This window comes from Aptenodytes forsteri, unplaced genomic scaffold (genome assembly GCF_000699145.1).
Source record: "Aptenodytes forsteri isolate BGI_AS27 unplaced genomic scaffold, ASM69914v1 Scaffold8, whole genome shotgun sequence".
NCBI classification, from domain to species: domain Eukaryota; kingdom Metazoa; phylum Chordata; class Aves; order Sphenisciformes; family Spheniscidae; genus Aptenodytes; species Aptenodytes forsteri.
In genome coordinates this window covers 6862466-6884050 of record NW_008796218.1, presented here as the reverse complement: position 1 = coordinate 6884050, position 21585 = coordinate 6862466, and the positions used below count along the sequence as shown (strand labels likewise).

The 21585-nt window shown below is 35.1% G+C and overlaps 1 protein-coding gene across 1 annotated transcript in view; it reads left to right on the top strand.

Annotated features, from left to right (window-relative positions):
* The window catches only part of SBF2 (SET binding factor 2), a 178794-nt gene that overhangs the window by 71563 nt on the left and 85646 nt on the right, over window positions 1-21585 (top strand). Inside the window, exon 15 of the mRNA XM_009288813.2 lies at window positions 19198-19266. Within this exon, the coding sequence (XP_009287088.2) occupies window positions 19198-19266 (69 nt within the window). The remainder of the gene's footprint in view (window positions 1-19197; window positions 19267-21585) is intronic.

The following is a 21585-nucleotide window of genomic DNA, read 5'->3' as shown; positions in this document are numbered from 1 at the left end:
GCTGGTTGCACCATGATTTTTCAACCGCGGCTGTGACCAGCCCGGAGTGCCCCACAGCCCCCTGCTGCCCACAGCCTCAGTCACGCCCTCACAGGGGTACTGCACAATCAAAATCAAGGCCCTGAAGCAAAACAGCAGCAACAAAGGTAGGTATGTTAAAAGCTGTGATGATCTTGAAGAGTTTTTAGCATATTTTAGCAGATTTTACATGGCATTTACATAGCAATGTAGGCATTTTAGAAAAAAATACAGGGTATAGTATCCAAACTGCAGACAGCTGGTCTGTGTCTGGGTTACATTGATTTCAGTCAGGTCATTATCTGGCTTACAGATAGATAAATAAAAATGTGATAGCCTTTTGGACACAAACATAAGCACTAGAGCATCAGACACCAAATGAGGGTGTCACACCAAGTAGACCCTGGCAGGACTAAGGAGAGTGGTATAAACCCACCCGTCCCAGTTGGGTCTCTGTGATGTTCATCTGCTAGAGCAGTCTTTACTTTTAATGGACGTCTCCTGTCACTGGCCTTTGTTCAGTCCTCCTATATTTGCTGTTAATGCAGGGCATGCTCGCATGTGTTTGCTCACAAATAGGTGTCTTATTGAAACCATGTAGCTTCTTGGAGCATTGACGTGGTAGGCTCTGACTGCTCTTAAGTGTTCATTACTGTTAATTGTGGCCTTGTGCTTGCCAAGTGTTTCTAATAACTCTGTGTTCTAAATATTTTTGGTCATCTTGATGAAAAGCAGACATGTGCTTGTCACTGCTGTAAATAAAACAAGTCTGGTTTAGGAATTGTGTTATACTGCTGTGTAGTTGCTCTCTAGCCTGCCTGATGAAAGGTAGTAAAAAGACAAAAAAGAAGAAGAAAAAACAAGTCTTTGATGTTGGAAAGAATAGGCATTTTGCTAATAGAATAAGTTACGTGAAATCAGTGACTTCTGTTTTTACAAGTTTTATATTTAATGAAAATATGGAAGGAACACATGGAATTTTGTTTTTATTTTAAATTTTATGTACGTATATAATGTGTATTTTAGTACAGGTACATAATTCCATATAGATTTGTGTATAACACTGTTAGGTGTGTGTACATGCGCTTAATCTGTATTGAGTGTCATTTTATGCATACAGTAAGAAAATATTTTACAGTATTGATGTACTCTACCCATTCAGTGAACATACCTCTGTGGCCGCCCATATGCACATGCGTATTTAGGTTTAGTTCAGTCTTTTACTACTAAAATGAAGGGCAAGAGTTTGTCTGTCTAACATAGTCTCACTCTGGTCTTCCCCCTCTGCGCTTCACCCTTCAAATAACTGTTAAACCGAGGTGTAGTACAGGAGCTGAAGTGGAATGCTTCTCTGCTCTGCAAGCAAGGTGTAATCCCTTGATCATTGACGGTACTTAACTTACCAGAAGAAACGTGCCATATACAAGACTCATTTGTTGTTTCTATAAGGAATTTTATGAGATTGTCTGTTTTTAAATGTTTTATTTTGCAGGAATTTGCATAAAAGTTGCCAATGGATGGCTGTAAGATCATCATCATTTATTTTTCACATACAGTCATTTCTAAAACAGAAAGAACATTGAAATATATTCAAAGTCTTCTAATCATTTCATTGCTATAATGTTTGTATAACCTTTGGTTTAAACAATTGAAATCTTGGCAGCTTGTATTCAAAAATTGAAGTGTGATGTTGAGATAAGTACCATAAAACACAGGCCAGTTCTGGGTTTTGTCAATATTTTGTGTAAACTTTGACAAATGCATGAATACGACAAACATAAAATAGTGAACATATGTGGCATTTTAGAATGATTTTTAAGGAAAAAAGCATAAGAATCTATTTCTTTACAGTAATAGACCTACCTCTACTGCTACATAAACAAGTGTGTGAAGTTATAGAACAAAACCAGAAAATAAAGGTGTAAACAGAAGAATGTTTGACAATCTACATATGTTGTAAAAAATTCTTGCAGCTGTTGACATTAATTTTCAATATTATACTCCAGATTTATGACTTACATTAATTGTTTTTTAGGATTAATGCGAAAATGCCATGTAAGCATGCTAAGGTGAAGATCACTTTTAGTAATCCCCCCCCTCCGTACACAGTCAGGGGCAGGCTTTGGTATCTAGTGATCCAACAAAGTATTTAAAAATAACTTCACCTAATATCTATAGATAAAAAACCACAAACAAACAAACAAACAAACCACCACCACCCCCTTCCCCACCTCTCCCCCCAATTCTTCAACTCTAAACTCCAAAACTCCACTTGCGAGCTAGGAATTCAAATTTGAATTGCATGTTTAACAGTCTAAAATCTCACAATGTTTGTGAGTGTACAAATAGAATTGATTTTCTATCTAGGTTATTTGACTTTTGAGGACAAAAGCAACTTATTTTGATGAAATTAATTTTTCTGGTCAGTTGAACACCTTGTAAAACCTTTGCTTTCAATGTTAGTTGATTAAACATCACTTTAGAGTATACATGTCCTTTGTTATACCTAAATAAGTTGCATACAATTGGCATATAATATTCTCTAGCCCTTCCAGGTGTATGGAATGAAATATCTTACTAGATCATCTCTTACTCTAACTGTAGTAATAATACACTTAAAGTCACCCTGGACTATGAGGATGCCTTGATTTTCAGCACCACTTCTTTAGAAACCATCTTTTTCCTTATCTGCATTACAATATTCTGTCTACCTCTGAACCATAGGCATCTGAGTTTTATGTATTGTACATACCTTCAACAGTACTGATGATCTTAATTCTCAACAAGTTTTCCTTTTTCTTCATTTTTAATACCTTAATGTAATTGCTAATATTTTATATCTTCTCCTATACTTTCAAGTCTCACAAAATTTTGCTTCTGTAAGTATCATGCATGCTCTGATATTTTCCACTTGTGCAAGAACATTAGCAGTAGTACAATCTACATTCACAGATGGCACAAAATATGATGCTACCCACAACATGTTTCTTGATCAATGTCTTGCCTATGTGCCAGCAGAAGCTGGGGTTCACACCCTTAAACCACGTAAAGTCTTTACTGAATAATTTTTTTTTTTTAAATTAGAACAGAGGCAAAGCAAGTTGTTGTTTTGGACTTTTTTTCTTCATAAGAAGAGAAAAAAATGTTAACGCAGGCAAAGTCAGTGGACTAAAATGGCCTTTAATTTATTTTTTTCAGGCCAAATTCAAGATTTTAGACTATTGGTTTCATTGGAATTTAGCCTGTTATATTTATCAAGTTAAAAGGTATAATTGCTTTTGTGAAAAACAATTTTAAGGAAAATATTTATTTTAATGGACTATTTTGGAGCCTTGCCTTTGTCATTTGGGAATAGCTGAAATACTAACCATATGTGGTTCTGTTTAAAAGCCACAGGCCACAACTACGGTTATGTTAACGCAATTTGTTACTCAGCCTCTGAATCGCATGCGTAAGAAAGTCATAAACTTTGATCCTGACTTGATTATGATAGATGGCTGTTACCTTCTCAATCCCCTATCCATTTAGCCTCCACCTCTACAGATCCAGTTACTGTGTAAAACATTTTCTGTGAAGAAAACTTAACTGACGGTAGGCTTGGGATTTTTCAGTTACTTTTCACAATCTCTCAGGCATAGTCAGTAGACCAGAAGCGTTGCATGGATCAAAACATGAAAAGCATAACTACAGAGAAAATCCAAACCAGGATTTTGAGAGGTATTACGAGAATCACTTTTTTGATTATCCATATTTCAGCCAAACTTTAACAAAGGTCCTCAGACTGTAACATACATTTTACATGTGCTTATTGCAAAGAACTGCTTCAGGATAATTTGGTATGAAAGTACCATATAACAAAGATTTGAATTCTATCATTCTTTTCTAATTTCTAATTTCAAATTGAAGGTACAACATGCATATGAAAACAGTAGGCATCAGAACTGATTAACTTAAAATGAATCCAGCAAACCATAATTAACTATTCCAAACCATAATTATCTATTAATGAAAAATTGGCTTATGGAAAGGTGAAAGATCCTACCTGAACTCTACTCAGGGTGCCATTGGTGGTGTTTATTCCTGGCTTCAAATCTGGGGGCATTCTGTGCATAAAAGTAAGAACAGGTATACTAAAATATATAAGCATTCTGATTATCTCTTTTATACAAACATTCACTTTCTTCAATAGCTTACTTGAAAATCATCTCATCTGAGGTCACCTAGGAGTAATCAAAACTGTGGGGAGAATTGCTGATTCTTGGATACTTTTCTCCACAAGAGCACGTTAAAGCTTGTTTCTGCAGCCAGAAATTTTCTGAATATTCCACAAACATTTTTGAGGTTACATGTTGTCCATTCAGGTTTTATCGATCTCCATAAATACTGTTTTTGGAGAAGGGGAGTAGGATTTATTGGGGGGGGAAATGACTTTTTTTCCAAGTCATCTTGAACCAAATAATATTTAACAAATTTACCTAAGTCAACATATTTTCTTGGTCTGCGTTGTTTCCATGACAGTTTGAATTTTTTTTTTTTTTTCAGTTAGTGATAGTATACGCTCATGGGAGCATCAAGAGAAACAAATAAAGATGCTTGCTAAGAGGGAGAGCGAGTATTACAGGGAATGTCATATGTTCCCTGTTACCTCTTAGGAAAGGGACTATGTTCCATATTTTCCATCTTAACAAATAATTTAAATGTCCTACATCTATTCCTATCTAATTTTCAAAATTTGAAAAAAAATTATGTACTTAAAAAATAAAATGAACAAGTGTGTAGCTCGGTTTTCTGGTCAGTAAAAAGAAGCTGACCTTAGAGGTCCTTGGGGGTAGCTGAAATTCTGGTGGAGCCTGTAATCTCCATGTTAATGATGAAACATCTTTGGCTACTCAGGCAACAGTTTAATAAGAAAGAAATCATGAACAAATTCATTTTCAATGAAGTAATTTTATGTAATAACCTAAATACTTTTAAAATTCTCCAATAAAAGTTTTTTCTGAAGAAAGACTTTCAAAAACTTACTGAAAAGACTAAAAACAACATTTGATCATGAACTTAAATATCTAGTGCAGAAACCTTTAGCTTGTACCATACCACTGTAAAGCTTGGTTCTATCACGATTTTGTGTGAATGTGTAACTTTTTTAGAAATAAAAGCTGAAGTACTTACCCAAAAATGAATTTTGGTTAGCAGTGTATGCAGGAACTATAGTGGTTAGCAGTATTTAAAATCCGTATTATTAACAAAATAATGTTGATATATTTCTTTTCCTAGTCAGCATGCAGCTTTCAGTTCAGAACAGATGCCCCTGGAAGCAGCTAAAGCAATGTTCTTTGTGCTTTCTTGGTCTCCTTTTTATTCTCTCTGTATTCTTTTCACTGTATTTGGTAGTCATCCTTTGGCAGTCATTTTTTACCTAATATTAAATCTCTTGCATTCATTCTATCATCACTCCATAGTGATATCTCCAACTTTTTTTTTTCCTCATGACAGACAACCAACTTCACTAATCATTATTACAAAATAGTTGAATCTGTTGACTATGTTTAGGAAATCATATGTCAGTAAAAGACGTATCTGGAAACCTAAAGTTTTGAAACTTTCTGCAATTCAACTGAGAGGTGTTTCCTTAATTTAAGATTTCTTCATGTCTTGATTTGAGACACTATTGGGTTATGGGACTTCTACATATTCCAGAAATTGTTTCAGTACTGTAGACTCTGCTATGATCATCTAATGATTACCAGTATTGCCATATAGATTTTCTTTATCTCACTTCAGTGGTTACTGGTATGCTAGTGAAAGTTGGCAGGTAATATGCTTTTCTGAATACTATATCTTATTTTTTTTTTTTTTTTTTTTTGTTAACTCTGTCTGTGCCCAGATGAAGTAATCATATAATTTTAGGTATACAAAAGCTTTCATTCATGTGTTGATCTTGCTAAGTTCATTACTGTTATAAGATGAGATAGAGTAATCCTTATTTTGTGGTGTACTGGCTGCAGTGATGCCATTATTAAAAACTAACAAAATAAAAATGCAACACATAGTATATCTCTGTACTTAACTCATTCAGGATGAAGAAAAAGGATTTGGGTCCAGCATTTAATGACAAGGTATTTTCTAGAGATTTTCATAAAAATCAGATGTGCAGCACCTCCATGTTATTGTTACAGCAATGGTGAATTTTGGCTGACACTTAGCTGCCATATTTAAGGTCAGAAGAAAATCATGTTCTTCGAAGGCAATGGTGAATTCTGTTGAAAACTTGGGAAAATATTTTTGTAGTTGCATATCAGATACTTGGTAAATTATCACAAAAAAGTAAGACCTTTTTATCTTTGCATTCTTGTAATTTGTAAAAATTTATCAAGTGTAACATATTTCTTGAGTCAGTAACTATCTAACTATTGGATATATACCTTTATTTATACAGTAAATCTCACAAGACATTTTACCTTATAATATAAAATTCTGGTGCTTATCAGTCAGCTTTTGTGGTTTTTTTTGAAATAAGTAAAATGTTTGGAACCAGCTATTGTAAGAGAAAAATACTTAATTTTCCCTTTATTGTTCTAAAAATATGGTATTAGCAGATTACTACTGTGCAGTTATTCCTAGCTATGAAAATACTATAATCTGGTCTAAACTTCAGTGATAGCTAAGGGTGTGGGGAGAGGAGAGAGGTTGTTTTGGAGAAGAGTCAGGCTAATGTAAGTATTTATGAATTTAATTTATTAATTCATTAGTGTAAATAAAATAGAGCAGATAAGATCAATTGCAGATTGAACTGTGAAGGCAAAATGGTGAGATAATTTTTTGACAATATATAATACATGTGTGTCTATAATGACAGAGGAGCTTTGTCTGCTTGGAGGGAGGAGGCTATTACTACTCCTCTACTCAGCTGTGGTGCATTGAAATGATTTCCATTCACACAGTCAAATCCTTGGAATGCATTACCTGGCAAGATAGCTTATTTTCTGCACCTCACTGAAAATGCAGCAAGTTTGCTGTTCAGTTCGTGTGCCCTCATTCAGGTGGATCCAGTGGTAGTGCTGCAAGTGCCGTGCTATGTGTTTGGCGTCCTTCCAGGCTGACTTAATCCGTTTACGTACTATGTACACTCAGGAATAGCTTGGGCTGCTTGTCACTACCCTTCCTATACACTGCTGCATCATCGCATTCATGTGTCTCGTTCCACAAATGGGCATCAGTATGCTACACAGTAGCATTGTACTGTGCTTGTGCATCCATCTCTCTCGCTGTGTATTAATATAGAAAGCCCAGATCTTTATTATTTATTATTTTATTTTCTGTGGAGAGGAGAAGGTTCAAAGAAGAAGGATGGTAAATAAGAGTATTTGAAATTTTTATTAAATTGTTGACTAAGATCACCTAGCAAGATGTCTCACAGTACTGAATCAAAAGCTACGCTCTTAAATCTCCTTACAAAACAGCAAAGAACAAGATGGAAAATTTCAGCAGCATAAGGAACTTGGACATAATGTGGCCATGGGGCACTAGCATGGTACTGAAAGAGAAGGCAATGGGGACTGTGGGATTCATGTCAACTCTGATAGTGAAGATCTTCCTGAAAGCCTAAGGATTTCTTTGCTACTTAGAACTGCAGGTAAGATAAAAGGACTGAGAAGATGGTGAAATGTATCAGGATATCTGCTCATATTTCTTGTTAGGAGGAGACACAGATAGCAGTATTTATCTTTTGAGTAATCACATTTATGTTTGTTGTACATGGCTGACAGTTCATGCTGATACAGTGTGTTTCATTCAGTATACACACTAAATAATGCCATGCTGTCCAGAAATTAGCTATTGATCTTCAGTATTCTGTCCTGCACTCATTTGGTAATTTGCTGCTGCATTCTCAGGAATTGGAGTCTTGATGTTTTTAGGATGCCAAAGCCATTGCTAATGCTTAAACTTCTCACTTTTTATTTTCACTACCCACTCTTTTTTTTTTTTCCAGCCATTGCAATCTGGCTCATCCTTCTGAAAGCTCCAAATATGAATTGTGTGGAAGAAATTTTCAAACAGCATGAGTGTAGTTGGGACTTAATACTTCACTAATATTTCACTGTACCCCAAGTTGCCTTTTATGAATCTTTTCATTGCCATTTACTGTGCTTCCATAGCAGAACTTCCCTTTCTGCATTTTTTCCCCTATAATTTCAAGAAGGTAAGAACAAAGCAGAAAGGTGTTTGGAGTGAAATCCTCAGGAAGGAAGATCAGATAGCCTAGGAGAAGGTTTGCCAGTGTTTTAAAATGGATTAACTGGCAACTCAAAAGCTGGCAAAGGCAGCTTTCTCTGTGGTTGGTTAGCTGGATGTTGCTACTAGCAATGATTTAGAAGGCAACAGAAAAGGACCATACGAAGACTTCTTACAATTTGTATCAGAGAAACACTTTTTCTGGAAGGCAGTGCTACAGCAAAGTTCCCTACTACACTTCTGCTTCTTTGGTCCACACAGCAAGCTCAGGGATTTCTTCTTTCCTCTAGTAGTGTTTGCCCTGCAGAACTGTTTTTACAGAGAACAGGAATTTTTCTCAAGGACATCCAAACATGCCTCTTCAACTAGATGACAAACCAGTATGTTTTGGGAGCTTACTTTTTCACTTCTGTAACCAAAGTCAGAGGAGTTACTTCATGGAATTCTAACCTTCAGATTTCCTGGAGCCATTTGAAAATCCCAGAGAAAAGTATCAATACAAGTTCTAAGACTGAAATATTCAGGGGGTAGTTTTACAGTTGCCAGTTCAAAATTGTTTTACTGTTTCTTCCATTGTCTTTATGTATCTCTTACAAAAAATGTTTCACACTTGTTTTCGCATGTATTCTTAGAAAAACAAACACTTTATTAACATTAAAGGAATGAATTTTTAATAAAAGTTTCATAAGAAACAGTTCCCACATCTCGCATGCACTTATCATACTTGTATTATTGAACCACAAAAAAGTGTAAGATTTCAAATAAAATCTGTATCCATATGAAAGAAGCTGCTGCCCATGCACTGGAAAGTACGATCTGAACACTTAAAATACTTCACATTAAGTTAAATAAAAATACTATATTTTTCTAAGTTTTCTTTTCCATAGTTTAAATATTTATATTAGAACATATATATTTCATTGATGAATGTTATCTTGGAGGGAGCACTTTACTAAATCAAGCAGCTCTTGAAATCTCTGAATGTCTTGGGCTTTCCAGGCTTTGCAACAACATTCTTCCTTGATCACACAGATCTGATGTGTTAATCAAGATGGACACTGCTCTACAACATGCTACCTAATCACGCACAACATAATGTCCTTCAGTTTCCCAAATTTGCTTTAGGTATTCTTTTCTATGAACCATTTATCCTTCGAAAGATTTTATCAGCCCATGTTACAAAGCCTTAAATTTGCTGGAATTTTTTTCTCTAGAAAAATGGGATATTTCTGATAATGGTTTTAGTAGCATGATTTTTTCATGATGTGGAATGAGCCTATTCTGATGTTGTAACAAGGTTGATTTTTGGATAAAGCAACTTGTACAACAACTTGTATTAAAGTTGTTAAAACTGCAACTACTCTTTGAAATATAACAGAAAATTTACATTCCAGTCTATTAAGGAACTGAGAGGTCTGGCAGCAGGGTTGGCAACAAGGGATTTTAGGATCTGTCAAATTCACCAGTGCAACTAATACAATGCGTCATTTGTGCCTAAGCATGGAAAAGCCCTTGCTGGCTGAATTCAAGATTCACAACCTTATAATAAGCAGAATTACCTCAAAAAAACCAGAAAACCCCCCTTTGTCATCCTTGAAATTCTGCAGCCATTGCAGGGCATCCCAGAAATATCCTCTTCCAGCAGCTGACACTTGTTTCATGAATCCAGAAATGGAGCTGCACCAACAAAGCTGATCCAAGAAAACTTCTTCCAGAAGCAGCTGGTCATTGTCGTTCTTGTTGTCCGTTGGTGCAGCTGTACACAGACTAACTGGTGCCTCGTCCAAAACCGTAGCAAAGCTTCTCAGTACTATCAAGGTTGACGTAGAAAAACTGAAGCTGTCCAGCAACAAGATGTCAAATACGTATTGAAAAGAGACTCCGCTTTTGGCAGTTTGTGAAAAATGCATCTCCCAGAGGCAGTGTTATATCCACACAAACGTGTACCTCAGTTTGCAGGGGCACTGCATTCAGTGTGTGTATATATATATATTTAAAAAAAAAAAGGCATCAGCTTTCTCTCCAATAATTTTTGACTGTGCTGGTTGAGCATAGTGTTCAATAATTTTTCAGTTCTTCTGGGCTTCTTTCAGTTCTGCAGTCTCCTGACAGTTTCTGTCTCTTGGATAAGATCCTTAAACTCTCTAATTGTTTTGTTCTTTTGCCCTTTGTATGAGTATATCTCTTGGTGAGACTAATGTTTTTAACATTTTTGACTTGCTACAAGATATTCTTCCCCCTCCTATCTCCCATCAGTCTTACGCATCGTTTCCAATTATTTACTCTTTACCTCACGTATTTCTTCAAGAAACTTAATACCACTACTGTAAATCTGTTCACTTCTTCTGCCTGTTGCTATTCTTATAATGCTTTTTTTCTGACATCAAGGTACTTCATAATATTTCCATTTCCTCTCATGTTGAGTGCCTGTTCAATTCAACTGCAATATTACCTATTTTACCGATTCCTTGGAGCTGTCTATACTGTACAGAGTTTGCTGATATCTGCAAATAGCAACAAAACAAGGTAATTAATTTTGCGCTTTTTTCTGAATTTTAGGGCACAGTCTTGGTTTGACATGTATAACACAGCACATGGTTCCAGGTGCTGTTCATACGTAGCTTATGTTTTTGCATGCAGTTACTCTGTCCCTTGTCCAGAACTTAGCATTTGTCTTTGTGAAGTTCAGGAGGTTCTTGTCAATCTGTTTCAGACAGGCTGTGATGCCAGTTAGTAGCAGGCCTGCCCTCCAGTGTATTTACCACTCCCCCAAATTTGGTGTCATTCAGAAATTTGATGAAGATGCATTTCGTGCCATTTTCCAGGTTGTTAATGAAAACATTAGCTGGTGTTTGCCACAGTATCAACCCCTGAAAACACGGTTCATAATCACCTGCCCGTTAAATTTGGAACCATTGACCACTGTCTTTTGAGTCTGACAGTACAGTCCGTTTTCCACTCTTTCGTCTAGACCATATCTCCCCAGCTTGCCTACCAAAGGATACCAAAGGAGCCTGTGTCAAAAGCCCTGTTAAAGCCAAGGTAAATGAGACGTGCTGCTCTTTCCTCAGCTACAGAGCTTGTTATTTCATCATAGAGGTTGGTCCATTTTCCCTTGGTCAGCCTGTGCTTTCCGTTCTCAATCACTTTCTTGTTCTTCATGCGTCTGGAAATGCATTCTATGAGGACTTGCTCCGTACAGTCTAGCCGGTAGATCCCCCAAACCTGTTCCTTGCCTTCTTTAAGGTGTTGCCCAAGGTTTTATTTCTATTTCCCCAGAAAATCAGTTATAATTGACAAGGTACCTATAAGAGACTAAGTCTCCCAAGGGGAACACTTTGGGGTTTAGAAGTTCTCTTTTCTAAGATGATGTCAGTGAGGGTTTTTAGCATAAATAAAGAAAATATTTTGCTATCACATGCTATTCAATGGAAAATTTTCAGTGAGCCCTACTTCCAAGTTACATTTCATCAGCCATTGTTTGTTCAATTTCTCCGTAGTGAACTAGACCCAGAATCTTTTGGTAATTGATTTGAGCGGAGCATCATCTCCTTGCATTTCAGAAGATAGATGTAAAATTCCACTTCTATCCGAACAGTATTTTTCTAAAGTGAAGACCAGATTTTTCAGTGAATGACTTTACATACCCATAGAAATCTGATTTTTTTTAAAAAAAAAAGATGTTAATTCCTGTTAAGTTGTAAAAATTGTATAGAATGTGCACTGATGATGTGATGCATTTTTATTAAAAGTATATGAAATCAGAAAATCATATGAAACTTAAAGAAGAACAGTAGAATCAAATTAAGCAAGATGAATGTATTCTTATATGTTTGAAAGTTTGTGACTTTGCTTACAATTTAGGAGAAGAGACACTGCTGTGCACCGAATGAATGCTAGAATGCATAAGAATGCGTGCTGCGTATTTGTGAATTGATTCGCTAATAGATAACTGGACTATACTGGAATATTGCAGCTATTTTAATAGTTCTTCTAATATTTTAAGCATTTTTCCGTTGTTCCTTAGATCAGTTAACCAGGCTGTCTGTAAAGTGGTTTACAGAGTATCTTGTATTTATGTTTTGCAATCACTGCATAAGTGCTTTGGTCTACCAGGGCTTTAGGAGTACACTGCAGTCTGTAGGTACATTATGAATTAATCGCGCCTTTCCAACTGAGTTGTTAATGGATATTGATCACTGTTTTGTCATGAATTGCAATGTATTCTATCATTTGAATGTTGTTTGTCAAATACTTTTTACAAATTACTGTGCAGGACCTTGTATCACAGCTGGTGTAGTTTAAGGTTTGGACAGAGTCACTGTGAATGAAGCCCTGCTGTGAAATAAAAGTCAAAAGGCATCTTGGCATCCCAACCATTTCCTTGGGAGAAGATTACAGCCTGAGTATGTTGAACTTTATTGCCATGGGCCTCATGACAGTATTCAGAAACATGCATGGCATTTCTGTTAAAGAAACTCAGATGTGCTTAGATGCAAGGGATGGCATTCTTGTGTTTATCAGTATCTTGCAAAAAAAGTTAAATGTTTTTACGCTTTTGGGGTACAGTAAAAATACAGTGAAGAATGTGTAATTTATGCACATAAAAATTGAGGTTCCTGATTTCCTAAACATAATTTGTTATGAGGAGGAGGAAATGACTAATCTCAACCCTAGATGGAATTTATTGAGAAAGAATGTTTGTAAATGTCAGTAAAATGTTGTTTCTTGTTTTGGCTTGCTGTGAAATCAGAAGTACAATGGAGCTGCATAGAGAAAACGTGCTGCATTTGTTAACTTGTGAACATGCGGAGTAAAGCAAAAGGAAACTTAAAAATCAACGTTATGTGCTTGTGTAACTCCATCTAAATTGCATCAATTGAATTCTGTCCCTTCTACCACTATATTTCAAGGACAGACAAACCTATGAGAATTCAGGGCCAGGTAAAGACAAATATGAAGCTCTTCAGAAAGCAAAATCCTTCTAAGAGAGAAATGGATCTCCTGCTACCTGGAATGGCAGACCTACAGCATCTTGCATCCTATTGCTGACATGACAGGTTCCTTAATGAAATAGTCATTATGAAGGCTCCTAGTCGGGCAGAAAGACCACAAGGTCAAAACAAATTGGTGAGGATTCTTCTGGGTTGGGTGCAGTTCCTTTGTCTTCTGCGTTTGCACTTGTATGAATGTAATGGCCGTAGACTATGAAGAAACTATTGCATCTGGCATAATTCAGAGCACAGGTGAAGTATGTCTAACATGGACTTTGTGTTGAATTACTGCTATTAGATAGTAACCAGGTAGCAACCTGAGAAATTGTTCCTTAAAAGCCCAAAGTGTGATTCTGGTCAATGTTAAACCTGGAAACAATAGACAATAAGAGTGTACATTTTTGGTTTTTTTTTTACTGAGAATCAGTGCAACAGTGTTTAAGTAGAACAAAAGTTAAATTAAAAGCTTGTGTTAATGAGTAACGTGTAAAATGTGCTAGGACCATTTACCAAGGAAGAGGCATTTGAAAGATTGTATATATCCTTATCAAAATGAGAAAGTTTTAAAAGTAATGAGAATTGTATAAGGCAGTATCTTCCAAGTTTTGAATGTGTTGTTGTAGTTCTGCTGATAGATAAGTCCCACAGGTAGTCCGATACGGGCCTCCTAGGTATATCTTTCTTCCATCCTGTTTCTCAAGGCCCGGAAGAGTTGCATTTAACAAAATTGTAGCTGTCTCAATAAGGTTTGATTTCACCTTTGGTGACAAGAAAAAAAAGAAAACTTCGATCCCATTATAAAGCAGAGCAGCTACTAGCAGTGATGTTAACTTCGCTAGGCAAAACTGTATGTGAATGTTAGAAAGAAAGTAACTGTACATTAATTTTCACTGAAAAAAAACAATTTTTCATATGAATTCAGTAAGAAGATTCAAACTTTCTTTTGAAGTTAATGATATGCTGTTAGTAATAAGTAAGTAATTAGTGTCATATTGGCATTTATTCCAGCAAAATATGTCATTTTGACTAATGCTCCAGATGATGGCTTTATCTGTGAAGTTAAAACTTGTAGTTTAAACACTTTTAAAAGTTACATCGGAAATTCCAAATAGGACTATGGCTTTTTCACCTTTCTTTCAAGGCAGCATATAATTATATTAGAAATAATCAGTACATTGTGAAATTGTCGGTTTATTTACTTAGATTTTTAACTCTGCTGAGATTGAATATAAAGGACATTGGTTGTAATATCAATTAACATGGAATAGGTTTTCTTTGATTAAAAACTACCATTTTTAATAGTTCAATTGCATTAATATTGTATTTATATATGGATGCATAAACTTTATTCAGCTTATCTAGTGAAAATGAATTATTTTTCTAAAATCGGCTCATTAAAATTCAGTTCTACTTTTGAATTGCATTGCAGTTCTACATGGTGAATCCCTGTTCCCTTTAACTAACAAAGCATTTTTTCTAAACTGGACTGCTGGATTCTCTTACTACTTTAGACAAAAAGAATAGTCTTGTGCATTAGGTTTGACAGTTTATATTTCCAAACTATAAGCTGCATCAACAATAAAAATTCTGTGATTCAGTAAAACTCTGCCCATGTAATATATCTGTAACAATAAGGATTAAATCCTGGCACCACTGAAATCATCTGTTGAATTTGGAACCAGTATTCCACCTGTAATTTGTAGCCAATGTACTGCACATAGTTTATGGTTCCCTTACACATGCTGACTTAACAATTCTTGTCTTAGTGCTTTAAAACCACATATGACTCTAAAGTTTCTGGCATTTTTTTCTTGATTCATTATGAGCTTAGTCCTGCGTGGTGATGAATGCTGTTGGTCTTCATGAAAATTGACAGCATTCAAGAGGGACAATGCAGCGTTGAGGGTTGCTTTAGCAGTATTTTTCACAGAGCATACATGCATCATACCGTACTGCCAAAAAAGCATGGATCAAGAGCTGCCATGTTTGGCTTTTTAGTTTGAATGCATTCACTGCATGTTACATTAATTTCATGCGATAGTCAGGCCTGTGGGTAATTCCATTTATTTATAGTGCTGCTGAATGTAAAGCAAAATTGGGTCTCAAGTTTTCAGCATACTCAGATTTCTGTAGATTATTAAAAAGTGGTGTCTGTCTGAAAAGCTTACTGTCCAAAGCAGAATGTGGTTTAACACAGGAAACATACTGTATCAGCTAGCAATTAATGAGAGAGACTATCAAGATGGATTTAAAAAGAAAACTGCACTCCAAATGTTATCAGATAGTTAATATATATCTCCTAGATTTTTATCATGTGACTAAGAGAAAGTAGTAATGCCTAAGTATCAGTTGTTATTTACGGCAGTCTGTTCGGGAAGGTATGTAAGCTTGTGCTTAACTGTCACTGTGCTTCACTGACTTTGGCTTGCTCCTCTTGTAGTCAGTGGAACATCAAAGGGTGCTTATGGGCGTTGTTGAATCTGGGCCTGCACCTTCAGTAGTAGATCAAGGAGGAACCTTTACCTGGGGTGGCTTTTCTTAGCTAGGATCGCTAGGATCAGATTGTGGAGGGCATCTCAACTTAATGATGACATACAATACCTTGTTTTCCAAACAAAAGTTCAGGTCAGTACTTGTTCTGAAGTCAAGAATGAGGAGAAGAGTTGCCTCTCCTCTCCAGTACCAGAAGCCTAAGCCACCTACCAGATTCCAAAAGCCATCTATACCTCACCAGATACTAGCAGTCCCATGTGTCCAGCCAAGCAGTCAAAACCTGTAACTTCCTAGCTGTCAGTTCTACAATGTAATGACAATATCTAACCACCAAAGTTTTGCTGCATATTTAAACTGAGCAGAACGTAAATCACATGTATTATCGAAGTAAGTATGTATGGAAGTAATCCATACTTATCAAAGTAACTTACTAACTTAAGTAATCCATTACTTATCAAAGTAATGTAAGGAAAAACATTGTCATTTTATTACTCACTTGTCAATTCGGTATAGCAAAATGTACATGTATTTTAAATGTACTTGAATTCCTGTAACACTTCCAATCTGCTGCAGAGTTCAGCAACTATTTGAATATATGATCAGTATGGCCAGAATAATGTGCCAGATCTTCACTCAATTAGGCATGGATTCAAAGCAGTGCTCTGCACATGGCATGGTGGAAGTCTGTATTTCACTGTCATAAGACATTGTTTTTAGGAAATTAATTTGCTGAGAATAATTTTTGTTCCCCAGATGTGCTTCAGCTTCATTTTGTGCAAATTAGGGGGAACAGCTTTAATTATTTTATGGTATTTGATCTGTCTACTTCTGTAGCAGTAGTAAGAGATATTTTTCACAATTGGTAAAGACATTATTATATACAAGGCCTCTGAATTGCTTTGTTTCAGGAGTCTAAATTAATTGCATACAATACATATATGACTTTTCCAGTTCTTTGGTTTGCCTGTAAAATTGAGAAGCTAAGGTTTCAGTGCAATGTCTCTGTTAACTATGGCATTCTGTCTTGCAGCTACAAAGCAGATAAACAGTTAATTAATTTGACTATTCTTAAAACACAAGTATTATCCTTTATTCCTAACTGAGATCATTTTACATTTCTTGTCATATTCTGGAGAAGAAAAAAATATATGTAGATAATACTTGCATACTACAAGTCCAGTGGGTACTGCTGGCATAGAATATGTGGAGAATTTCATGCTTGCAAGAAGGAATGGAAAAATAATCTACTGTGTTGTTTATGTGGTGATGCTATATATCTTTGAGACATATGTTAGCTCTTAGAATATTGAATGCTCTCTAGGTGAAGATACATTGCTCAGTTTTTACAAAGATATTTTTATGTATATTTTGGGTAAAAGCCAAAACTCTTACAAATAATTTGAGCTAAGGGATTAGGTAGATAACTTGAAACAATAGGATGGGTCATTTTATACCTGGTCATAAATAAGCACGTACAGAAATAAGATACGTATTTCTTTGAAAACTGTTGAGCATTCCTAAAGGTTGTAAAGTCTCAATTGAAATGGGAAGTTTTCTGATTAAGTGAAAAAATACTAACAATATTTATCATATCTTTATATTAAACTACAAATACATGTGCTAAATTCCGAATGGGGGTTAAGGATATGGATAACAATAGGAAATAATGCAGAAATTGAAAATGAAAAGCAGCTGAGGCTATGTCCTTTAGTCTTACCGTTCTGACATCTTACAAACTAATTTGGGGTTTTTATATACATGTCACAATACTGAAAGGCATCATTAAAACATATATTGAGTTTCTCAGTGTCCGCTTTTCTTACTGTTTTCCTCTACCAGATTGGAATGTGTTATGAAGTGTGAGCACTTGCACACCTTTTGTTTTCCATGCGCAGTTAGCATACATGCATTCATGCAGAGTTAGACATGTTAAAACCTTCAGTAACTCTGTGCAGAAATAAAGCTTCACATCTACAAATTTGTTGTACACCTTTCCAGAATACATATGTAAGTAGTTTTCTAAATGCTACTATATTTAACTGTGTATTGACATTGGTATTCTGTTTAGGTGAGCTTGATTGAAGTAATGGAAGATGAAGTATTTATTATTGGAAAATCACAGAGGTTTAAATGGACTTTTAAAGTAATGAGAAGCAAAATAGTCTTGTGATGAGGTTTTTGGTCTTTTGTTTTAAACCTGCAGTCCATAATCACTCAGCAGCCATTTAAGAAAGAAGCGTGAGATGAGTACAAGTAACATCCTAATGATCCTTAACATGATTGTTCCTGTAATGCAGGTTTTATATTTCTGCTATTACAGTTGGCTCGTGCCAAGTTTTTGCTAGTTTGCTAGTTGCTGTGTTTTAGAGCACTCTGATATGAGATGAAAGCATAAATGAAAAGTCTGGCAGAGGAACACTTGAGATACTTCAATTTTGGAATTTGGTCAGATGTTATAGATAGTTAATAGGAGTGTGGTTTGAGTTGGAGGGTGCCCGTTGTAAGAATGAATGTTAAAAATATTGAAATGAATTGTTCAAATGGAAACGTTGTTTTGCCATTCATCATCCAGGGACACAATGGTGATACATTTGTCTAGAAGAACTATGTGCATTATTGTGTTCTGCAGTGTTGGCAAAAAGAGCTAATGAAAAAAATCTAGTCACTTTAAAAAAAAAAAGTATCATCTTTAACTCTTGTTGAGTATTTTTTGTTCTATGTTTTTTAAAAAAGTCTCAAAGATTCAAGTAGTTTCTTTTTTAAATATTAAGTTACATTTTAATTCTGGTTTCTTTTAAAAGACTTCCATAATAAAATCACTATTTTCATCAGTGCAATTACTAATTGATTTACTTTGGCATGCCCTTTTCAGCCTAGAGAGACACAAATGACACACTTGACTGTTGAATGAGGCATTCTGAGGCTGTAAAGAGAATGGGTTTTCATCTTCTTTTAAAGTTAACCTTGTGCCAAACTTTTGTAGAGGCTGTGGAGGTGATTATTTCGTATTAAATAAATGTTAATTTCTTTGTGTAAGCTTTTTGAAAGTACATTCTTTGGTCATCACATCACTTCCATTTTAGTCAGATTTGCTGTTAACCCAAATGGAAGCAAGCTACCTTTTTATTGTTTCCTAAACAAGGAATGCTTTCCTTTTATATGTAAACTATGTTGGTGAAATTGTATTTCAGACATGGGAGTGAGAAAGCTGCTAATAAATTCCTTAAATGGGAAGAATCGTGGCAATACCTATCTAGCAGAAATCGAGGGAAGTTACGTATATGTATACAGACATGCACACACATAAACATATGTTATTCTTACATGTTATTCTTACATGATATCAAGTGATTAAAAGTTACATTATGTATAGGAAGGATATCAGAGGGACTGAAATGAAATTATAATGCATAACATTGAAAATGGTTTTGCTTATTTTCTTCATATGTTTTTCTTGAAGGATTGTTCATCTTCAGAAGAATATAGCATTGCTGCAGCATTGCTACCCCTGACCACTGCTTTTTATAGGGTAAGTTTTTATTGAAAACCACTCCTATTTTGTATTTTTTTACATTACATACATTGTTAAAATGAAGACGGCGATGACAGAAGATACCTGGTAGGTAAGAAGGTTCATTCTAAAATTGATTGATGTCAATGGAAGTCTTTTAGTAGGCTGTTATGGACATTGCTCCAGAATTACACTAATTGATGTTGGGTGATGATAAATTAATTTACCCAGAACTAAATGCAGGCTTATATGATGGGTTAGAGAATTATCACTGAATTATGACTAGTCGCTAAAATAATTGAAAATAATAATTTCTGATGTTATTGTTTAAAAACTGTTTATTGGAGTACTCTCTTTGTTTAATTTGGCATGCTAAGCATTGGCCAAAAAGCACATGTTAAGTGTTCAGCCTGTGTAGTTTTTAACTTTGGAGAATGTTATGAATGGCTTGTTTTAACTGTATATTTGTTTTCAATTTCTTGTGTTGTTTTTTTTCCTTTTCTTTTTTTGCATAGTGTTTGATAGTGATAAAATATAATATGATAGTAAATACGAAAATGTAAATAATGCAAACTCTGCAAGCAGTTATTTCAAAAGCAGAACTTTTGTAGTATGGCTTTAGTTATTTCAGTGTCCCAATACAGTAGCATTTTCACCAGTTCTGGTTAGCTCAAGTGCCACTTCTTATCTCCTCAGATATGTACATCCTAAGAAGTTCAGAACATGGACTTGCTTGCAATATTAAATAATCTTTGTTTAATGTGAATATTGTTATACAACCCAGTTTGGGAAATAAGTGTTTAATCATTGGTAATTGGTATGTCATGATATTGCAAAATAGTAGTTACTGTGACGGTCTAGCTAAACATTAATAATGTGATAGAAATAAAGAAAAATATAACCTTGCATCCTTCAGATGGTGTATGAGGCATTTATGAGTAGCCATAAATAAAATGCAGAGAGATTCCTATCTTAGCTGAATAGAAACTGAGGTTTCTGCAACAGTAAGCTGAGAAATCAATCAGTGCTTTTTAATTTAAACTATACATTGTAATTGCACAATTTCTGGTTGTTTTAAACTAGAAATAGATTATGTGATGTAGTTTTTAGAATAAAAAAATGTGGAACTTTACCAGTCATAGAAAACAGAAATGTCTGCTGAAGAAGAGAGCAATTTTGACAGTCATATGCATAGGAAGTTTCTTGAAATCTCCTATTTAAGCCAGTATTTACAACCTATGTAGAGCATAAAGTGGTAGTTTTTCTCTCTTCTAATCGTTTGAACTGTGAAAAAGTTTGAATGGTCTTTATTTTAAAGCTGTACATAATACCCCAAGACTGCTTTCTGGAAAGAGTCTGCAGAGTATTTTCATTCTCTTATATAAGAGAGCGTGGTGAGACATTCAATTTTTCAATCCCAGCAAATAAACTTCCTCCCATCTTTAATTTCAAGTACATCTTTTTCTATTCCCTCTCTTTTGAGTCTTTGAGTGGCAGAATCGTGAGTTGTTTGTCATTTGTTGCTGCCACTAATACTTAATTTGGAGAAAGAGCTAATGAGCTATAGAGATTTTCCATTTCCCTGTTTTATTCTTGCTACTGCGTTAATCCTGTATTACGAAGACAGATTGAAAAATTTTATTTTCTGATTTTTAGTTCCTCTAGTAAAATGGCCAAGAGAATCCACATAGCTCTTTACCTTGAGAGGTACAGAGAGTATTTTGGGGAGTTGTAGCAGTTTGGTTAGATTCCTCATTTGGTAAAGTTTCATCAAGTAGGAAAAAAAAAAGGCAGTAAAAAAATAGGGGTTTTTTGCGTGGAGTATCATGAGTGTTGAAATAAGCTTAAATAAGTTTTAATTTTACAAACAAGGAGAGCAAAAAGCTGGATTGAATATAGAATATCTTTAAGTAATTTCTTCTATACATTTGTATTTTTGGTAGGAGTACCGAGATCTCACACCATTTCCCGCACAAAAACCTCTCTGAAATTTTTTGTGTAATAACCTAGTCCCATACTTACTATTTAACTCTAAAACTATACACTCAGGAAACTGTGAGTCCCCGGATGTAAGAAGCACGATGATTTTTTTAATGTTCCAGACCTGAATTAAAAATTAAAGTAACCTGAGTGTTAACTTGCAAAAGCCAGCTGTTAATGCATAATAGAAAAAGAATTTTGTTTTTCCCGGATCTAATCCTCAGGTTCAGTGATGGCCCCCTTTGGTATGTCCCATTAGATACAATTCTTTGGCAAAAGTACTTATTTTGGTATAAAACTATTCATACAAAACACAAACTGATGTGTTGTTCAGAACGTAACATCAGAGACAAACTT